This window comes from Trichosurus vulpecula, chromosome 7, assembly GCF_011100635.1.
Source record: "Trichosurus vulpecula isolate mTriVul1 chromosome 7, mTriVul1.pri, whole genome shotgun sequence".
Taxonomy (NCBI): Eukaryota; Metazoa; Chordata; class Mammalia; order Diprotodontia; family Phalangeridae; genus Trichosurus; species Trichosurus vulpecula.
In genome coordinates, this window is record NC_050579.1 from 242838661 (window position 1) to 242847446 (window position 8786).

Consider the following 8786-nt stretch of genomic DNA (forward strand, 5'->3'; position numbering starts at 1 on the left):
TGATCCAAAAAAACTTATTTTTGACCTTCAAGTGGTTGTATGCTCTTCATTTTGGTCCCTGACATTACATTGTTACTATCATGTACCCTGAACACAGGACCAGCCCCCGTCTTGGACCACACCTCCCTGATTCCCGACAGATTTTAGCCCCATCTTTCCCTGCACGTCCACATCCTTGTCTACAGGGAAAGAAAGGAAAAAGGAAGGCAGGCATAAGAAGAGAATAGAATGGGAGAGAGGGAGGAGATGCTTCAGAACTCAGAAACAGAGGACTGTTTAAACACCTCTCCCTACCATCACAAAGGAAAACCTATAGATGCTCCCCATCCCATGAGGAAACTGTGGTAGAGTAGAAAGGGCCATCTAGACCCAGCTCTTCCATTGACTACTCATGTGCCCCTAGAAATGTACAGAGGCTCAGTGGACTTCAGTTTCCTGCTTGGTGAAGAGGATGGAATTAGATTTCTGATACACCTCCCTTCAGCTCTAACGCTTTAGGATTCCAAGATTCTAAGGCAACACTTCAAGTACTGAGTGTTGGGAAAAATCTAATCTTTAAAAACAAAAAATTTTTTAAAAAGATGAGTTTTATTGATGCCTCTTGTTTAGACAGCCCTGTCATTTCTGAATTAACTCCCTACCCTACTCTTATTAGCTATTCTCTTATAACAAAGAGAAAAACAATTAATATATTGACCCCACACACAGCACCAGCAGCGTGGTATGGCAAAAAGAACATGGGATCTGGAGTCAGTAGGCTAGAGGTTCAAATTTCATCTCTGATCCTTTGGGATCATATATTGAAAGCTAGAAGAGACCTCAGAGTCTCCTGCATATACTCCAGCTTCCTCATTTTATACATGAGGAAAGCAGAGTCCAGGTTGGTGCTTTGCCCAAGGTCACAAAGGTAGGATGTTAATATATAGGTCCTCTGTTTGCCCAGCCCCAGTGTGTTTTCTGTTACACCATGCAAGCCAATTAACTTCCCTAGGTCTCTGAGGTCCCACTCTACCTCCAGATCCATGATCCTTATAGTGGATACAGTATTCTTTTCACCATTCCTCCTGCCTGGAGAATGACTGGACAAGTTGTGGTATATGATTATGATGGAATACTATTGTGTTATAAGAAATAGTGTGGGAGCAGGGAGAGTGGTTTCTAAAAAATCTGGGAAGACGTCTATGAATTGATAAAAAGTGAAGCCAGCAGAACCAGGAGAACAGGGTACGTAGTAACAGCAATCAACTGTGAAAGGCTTAGCTATTCTTATCAATTCTGTAATCTTAAGATATTTCCAAAGGATTCTTTTGAAAAAAGTGCTACCCACCTCCAAAGAGAGAATCGATGAACTCTGGGAACTTATTTCTCATGCCTTTTTTTTTTGGTAACATAGCTATGTTATATGGAAATATATTTTGCATGACTTCATGTATAATTGACATATTGCTTGCCTTCTTAATGGTTGGGGGAGGGAGAGAATTTGGAACTCAGAGTTTTAAAAAATGAGTGTTAAAATGTAAAGTATAATTATTTTTTTTAAAGAGTCCTTCGTCTCTGCTGAGAAGCGGGAGGTTTGGAAAAACCTAATCTCTTTGTGAACCTCATTAATCTCTCTTGTATCACAGGGTGTTTTTCAAGATCAAAAGCCGTAATGCCCACATGAAAACACATAGACAACAGGAGGAGCAACAGAGGCAGAAAGCCCAGAAAGCTGCAGTGGCCGCTGAAATGGCAGCTGCCATTGAGAGGACTACTGGGCCAGTGGGACCTGGGTTGATTCCCCTGGACCATCTGAGTTTAATAAAACACGTGGAGGACGTCGACATTCTCGGTGACGATGTCGTCCAGGAGTTGGGAGGTGTCATCGAAGAGACTGAAGTTGTGGACACAGACCTCCTCTTGGACGATGATACCACTCTGCTGCAGGGTGACACGGAACTGTAAAGAATCCTATCTCCCTGAGAGACAATTTGGGCCCTTGGCACTCTTCCTTACTGGTCAGGAATCCATGACTGTCTGCATTATTTGCAACCATTTTAAACTACCTGTTTTAGAAAGGAGTTCCTTTTATTCAGGTCCAAAAAAAAAAAAAAAGAAAAAGAAAAATCTTTATTTTTTTTTCCCTTTTTTAAAAAAATTTTTTTTGGGGGGGAGGGAAATAAATAATTGGCACAAATATCTTTAAGAAATGTTTCATCTGGGTTATGTTCTCTTGAGTTCACTCCTGACAGCTAGTGAAGGTGGGCCTGATATTTCCATCTCTATTTTCCCCCAGATATTTCATGGGAAAGATCTCAAGTCTCAGGCATCAAGTTCACACTTTACCCAAAGCTTCTCATGTCCCTGGAGGGCACTACAGACTTAGGTTGGGGACTCAGGCCATGCTTTTCCAGGCAGTACATGAGGCCGTGTTCCATTGTCCCATTGCGTCTTTGCAGCTGAATGCAGTGGTAGTAAATTGGGCAAAACGGGCCCTTTTCTGTCATTGTTCCTTCATACACATCCTTGGATAAGGTGAGCCAATGTGAATGAAGGTCCATCTTCACACTGCCTTTCTTGTAAATGGTGGTTCTCTTTACAGGAATTAAAGTGCTATGTATTCTCAGGCTTCTCTCCATCAGGGTTCTTAATAAGGCAGTAGTTTACCATTCCCCCAGGTGGGAGAACGGAGCTGATGCTTCTGTGGGTGGAGCCCACTTGGGATTAAAATGCTGCTTGTTAGGAGGGCCACATTTGGTGACCCTGACCTCACTGGTGACAGCTACTGTGGTGTTTAAAAGGGGTGAGGGGGGGATCCCAGGCTACGTGCCTACTAGAAGTATGAGGTATACTGAGATAGCAAGTTGGGAGTTCTTCCATTTGTAGGGAGGGAGAGAGAGTAGAGGATTTCCTAAGGTAAGAAGTTGTCTTAGGAAACAGGCTTTTCTTTGCAGAACAAGGTAGCTGATAGGAGGTTCATAATCCTTTTAGTACCACTGTTCACGCTCAACAGGGGAGCCCAAAACAAGACCTTGTGCCATTTAGAAGTACTGTGAAAACTCATTAGGATTTAGCTTGGACTCACTGATGCTGGACTGAATTTTACCTCTGCACTAACTATGGGGTGGGGAAGGGGTTTGCCAAGCCAATAAGTGGTCGTAAACAAGGGAAGTATCAAGTGAAGAAGGCCCATGGTGATTCCACTACACCCCTTTGACCACAGTGTTCTAGCATTCAGACCTGGAATATGCTTAGTATGAATGATTTACTAAAGTAATTTTCGGGGTTCTCTCAAGACACAGCTGGGCTCCCCCTTCCCTTGACCCTGTCAGCAGTGTTACTGTGCATACTTGAAAGTAATAAATCTTCAATTCTTTTACAAGTAGTTTATATAGCTCAGATACTTTTCCACTTCAGACAAGACAGATTGTCTTCCACTATACTTGGGGAAACTAGAGAGGTTCCAGGATTGGGACCCAATCTGGTAGGGAACAGTGTTTTCGCAGACAACCACTGTAAAGTGAATGCCATGTGACTTTTTAAATCTTTTTGGAGGCTTCTGGCCTTCTTTCTTCCCATCCATCTTCTCTCATTCTTTATCTCTGAGGTCCCTGGTTCCTTGTGCTGATCCAATGAGTGACATACCCCCCTCGGTGACTTGGCATTGAATAGGATTAGAGAAGGAGTAAGGGGGTTTCAGGAGAGAAGAGTCTGGCCACTTTTCATAGCGGCCTTTCGACACCCCTCCGCCGCAAGCGAACATCTCTCCAGTAAAAAGCCAGCCAGTGTCTTTTATCACACAGGCAGCTTGGCCTCATATCCTGGCTTATGCACAAAAGCCTCAGAGCATAATGACAAGAATAATTATAAGCAAATGAACAAATGAGCCTCGTTTCAATCAATTGTGCTTTAAAAAAATGGAATTTCCTAGTTTCCCTCTCCCTCTGCTTAAAATATATATGTATAGTTGTATGTCATTCATTGCCATTTCAGATGGGTTTTGAAGCCTCAGATTTCATGCATCTTTTAAATGAATTTTTTTTCTTGCATGTGTCGAGGGGTTTCCGGCAGTCTCCCCCATGTTGTGAAACCATTACAAAACTATTCAACCCAGGATCTTCCATGTAATGGGTGTCATGGTTGGACCAACTGGTACCTCCAGGCCAGTCATGCCCCTGTGTGAATAGAGCCCCAGGTTTGGCAGGATGGTTCTAGGGTGGCCCGATTTCTGGGTCCAAGGTCACAGCAGTCTCTGGGATCTGAAAGTCTGTCAAACATAAAAACACGCAGAGTTTATAAAGACAGTGAATGCATTCCTTCTGTTTAGAGGATGACCCACATGTCCCAGTTTTCAACATTAAAGAGACAAAACTCAGAAGGCACAATTTTATTTAACTTTCCACTTAGTTCCACATAATGCTATTGATGTTAAATAACCAAAGAATTCTCCCCTCCCAGACAGATGGGTCCAGTTCCTGAATTGGTATTTCCTGATCATTTATACATAAAAAGAATCAAATTCATATTAAAAGAATGCACTTACCTTTCTACTTTTACTTTTCATTAAGAAGAAAAAATATTCTGCCTGCACCAATATCTTGTTTTGGCTTCTTCCCCCTCCAGAAAACTCCCAGTAAACAATGCTTTTCACTTTTAATGGTTAATGTCTTCAACAAGGTTGATGTTTACTCTCAGATGTTTTCACCAGTGAATCTAGTCCTCTTTGAGAAAGCTTGTACAGAAAAAGTTAACAGATATATTTTATGGAAAAAAAAGCCCATCTTATTTTCAGATATATTTAACTGCTGTTATATTTTATTAGCAGAAGGGTGTAAATATTTTCTAGGAGTTCTATTGTAAAGAAGAGTATTTTTGAAAAAAAAAGTTTAATGTATTAAAAAGGAAAACAACATTTTAAAGCTGTGGTTATGTTCGGTTCTTGTTATTACTTCCTGATGTTCTGTTCTCAATGGCTCGCTTGCATGCCTCCTCCTTGCTGGATGTAATTTATTCGGGTTTGTGCCATTTTTGAGTTTGATTTCATGATCTTTGGTGTGTTTGGCTGTATTTTCCCAGCATGCAGTATACTTGGTACATTGCCAAAGCGCTTTGTATGACATATTCATAGTATTTCCTTTTGTGATGTGTTGTGTTTGTGTGTGTGTTTTTTTTTAAAGAAAGAAAAAATAAAGAACTTTATGTCGCATTTCAGCCAAAATGGAACAGTGTTTTCTAGTGAATTTTATAATTACATTTTGCTAAAGATGTTCCTTGATATTTTTCTGTTTTTGTTAAGGCAAGCCAAAATTCTTTTAAATGGCTGAGGGTTGCTTTTATTTTTTAAGGTTGAGGTTGGAAAGCAGAGTTATATATAAACATCATATGTAACAAATAAAGATGCTTTATAGACTGATCCTTTAACAAGGTGCATTCCTTAAAAGGTAGGGGTTTTAGAATTTTCTTTTTAACCTGGATACAGGTTTTTGAGATTTAAAAGAAATGACCATAGTATTTTTGGAGATGCCACACTTAAAGAAATGATAACTCCTCAACATATTGATGGATTTTCAGAGAAAGGACTAAAAAAAAACTTCACAATCTAATCAGTAGCCTGTAAGTGTACATTTACATGGAGGTGGGGGTGGGGGAGGGGAGGAGGTTCTCTTCTTTTTTGTACTAGCACTCTGGCATTCTGTGCCTGATGGGCAACCATGGCAATATTGTTGGACTATAGGAAAGAAGGTTTTTCTTCAGTCATTTTTCAATTGTATTCGACTTTTTGTAACTCCGTTTGGGGTTTTCTTGGCAAAGTTACTGGAGTGGTTTGCCGTTTCCTTCTCCAGCTCATTTTACATATTGGGAAACAGGCAAACAGGGTTAAGTGACTTGCCCAGGGTCACACAGCAATTAAGTGTCTGAGATCGGATTTGAACTCGGGAAGATGAGGCTTCCTGACTCCCAGCTCAGTGCGCTAGCCACTGTTCCACCTAGCTGGAGAGAAATTTTGGGCATACCAAACAACTTGAATGATATCAAACAACCCCGTGTGGCTCATGTATACCACTGGCAGCATGTCATGTAGCATCCTGGTTGGTGGCTGCAACCAGACAAACATCTGGAAAATGCCTCGGATGCACTGAATACAAAAGGTATCCTGGAAAGGTCTCTTTCTCAGGTTTGGGATCCTCATCTTGGAAAAGGGCAAAATTGTCTAAGTTAGTGGTTCTCAAATTTTCTGATCTCAGAAAGTCCTTTATACTCTTAAAAATTATAGCCATCAATATTTGTTACATTAGAAATTAAAACACATTTAAAAATATTTGGTCATACATTAACATAGGTATCATTTTTGTGAGAAATAACTATTTGCCGAAGCCAAAAAAGTGAGAAGAGCAGCATTGTTTTACATATTTTTGCAAGTCTCTTAATATCTAACTTAATAGAAGACAACTGGATTCTCTTATCTGCTCCATTTAATCTGTTGGGTTATGTTGTTTCAGTTGAAGTATGTGAAGAAAAATTGGCTTCACACAGTTATCTTGTTGGAAAATGGGAATATTTTATTAAATAACATCTTAGTATTATGATGAAAGTAGTTTTGACCTTATGACCCCCCAGAAAGGTCTCAGGGACCCTCAGGAATCTCTCTTCTAGTCTGGCTAATGGAAGCCGGGGAAGAGCAAGAGGATGTAACAATAGGGCCGTCTGAGGGAGTGAAAAGTCCACAGCTAGGTAGCTATCCTGGGTGAGCAGCACAGTTAGGAAGACCTGAGGTCAAATAGAACCTCAGACACCTACTGGCTGTGTGACCAGTAAGTAAGTCACTTAACCTCTCAGCCTCCGTTTTCCCGACTATAAAGTAAGATCAATGATAGCACCTTCCCCGCCCCCCCCCCCAGGGTTGTTACAAGGATAAAATGAGATCATATTTGCAAAGTGCTTTGTGATTCTTAAAATGCTACATAACTGCTATATTACTAATTTGTGATAATCCCACCCTTCTCTGATGTGATTAGGTCTCATCTAGGATATATTCGGTTTTAGGACACTACAGTTTGTCCAGAGGTGGCCTTTAGTCTAGGTCATATTCGATTCAACTCAATAAACATTTTTTAAGCATCTACTGTGTGCCAGACACTGTGCTAAGCCCTAGGGATACCAAAAAAGACCAAAGACAGTATCTATGAAGCAACCTATATACAGGATAAATAGGAAATAATTAACAGAAGGTACTAGAATTAAGAGGGGTTGGGGAAGGCTTCCTGTACTAGGTGGGATTTTAGTTGGGATCAGTTGAAGAAATAGGACATGTTTAGGCTAGAGAAGGGAATACTCAGGGAAGATGTGATAAGCTGTCTTTAAATGTTTGTGTGTCTATTGGGACAGCTAGGTGGTACAATGGATAGCACTGGACTTGGAACCAGGAGGATCAAATTCGGCCTCAGATACTAGCTGTGTGATCCCGGGCAAGTCACTTAACCCCTATTTGCCGATGGAAATGGCAAATCACACCAGTATCTTTTCCAAGAAATCACGTAGAGTCAGACACAACTGAACAACAGTGAGAAGGCAATAGATGCGTTCTGTTTGGACCCAAAAGGCAGAACCAGGAGTAATGAGTGGAGGTTACAAAGAGCAGGCTTTAGGCTTAACATCAGAGAAAAGTTCCTAACCATTAGAATTGTCCGAAAGTGGAATGAGCTGCCTTGAGAAAGAGTAGAATCCCCTTCCTTGATAGTCTTCAAGCAGACACTAGATGATCACTTATAAGAAATGTTACAGGGGCAGCTAGAGGGTGCAGTGAGTAGAGCATTGGCCCTGGAGTCAGGAGCACCTGAGTTCAAATCTGGCCTCAGATACTTGACACACGACACACTAGCTGTGTGACCTTGGGCAAGTCACTTGACTCCAATTGACCTGCCTTCCCCCCTCCCCCCCCAAAGCAGATAATAAGAAATATTATAGTAAAGATTCAAATTCTATGATTTTCACCCCATGAGTTGAGTATACTCATCTAAAGGAGTCCATCTGCCAGTGTTCTTTCTCCTCTAGTAAAATCAAAAAAAAAGATGTCATAGATGACAAAAGACCCCAATGCCTTCTACCAAATGATGCACAGAACTTAAGCCCCTTGTCATAATTTTAAATTCTGTTCCTCAAACAAAAAATTTTGCAAAACATGTACAACCTATATCAGATTGCTTACCATCTCAGGGAGAGGGGAGGGGAAGGAGGGAGAAAGAGAATTTGGAACTCAAAAGTTTTTTTTTAAGTGTTAAAAATTGTTTTTACCTGTAACTGGGGGAAAAATAAATATTATTTTAAAAAAACCTTGCAAAGTACTGTTTCTTTTTGGATTCTATTCTGCCTCCCAAATGCCCTCACTGTTCCCTAGGGAGTTCTGGAGGACCAACCTTTCCTGCCCTCAGCACTAGAGAGGCTTCTTGTGTGCAGTAGCCAGTCCTATCTAGAAGTTAGTTGCTGTCATCATTATATTACACTTTAACACCCAGTTGTCTAGGATAAAGGAAAATGAGGATCAGTTTCCTCATCTGTAAAAGGAGGGGGTTGGACTACACAGCAAAGTCTCAATTAGTGTGAATGATGAACCCCTGAAGTGGCCAGTCACATGTATTTGTATTTATACAATTTGAAACAATAATTATGTAAGATCCACACTGGTTCCAGTCCAATGCAAATGTTGTGTGAAATTCAAATTAACGTAGCCACTTCAGGGGATTATTTGTACTAATTAAGACCCAGCTGTTTTTCTTTTTTTTTCTTTTTTTTTTTTGTTTACAGCATTC

General features: G+C 40.6%; 1 protein-coding gene across 2 annotated transcripts in view; it reads left to right on the forward strand.

Moving 5' to 3' along the window:
- The window catches only part of TRERF1 (transcriptional regulating factor 1), an 89124-nt gene extending 83990 nt beyond the window's left edge, over positions 1-5134 (forward strand). The window contains exon 16 of one of the 2 annotated variants that reach the window (XM_036768913.1): positions 1626-5134. In XM_036768913.1, the coding sequence (XP_036624808.1) occupies positions 1626-1944 (319 nt within the window). In that variant the 3' untranslated portion in view covers positions 1945-5134. The remainder of the gene's footprint in view (positions 1-1625) is intronic. The other variant, XM_036768914.1, reaches the window with a different exon arrangement.
- The last annotated feature ends 3652 nt before the right edge of the window (positions 5135-8786 follow it).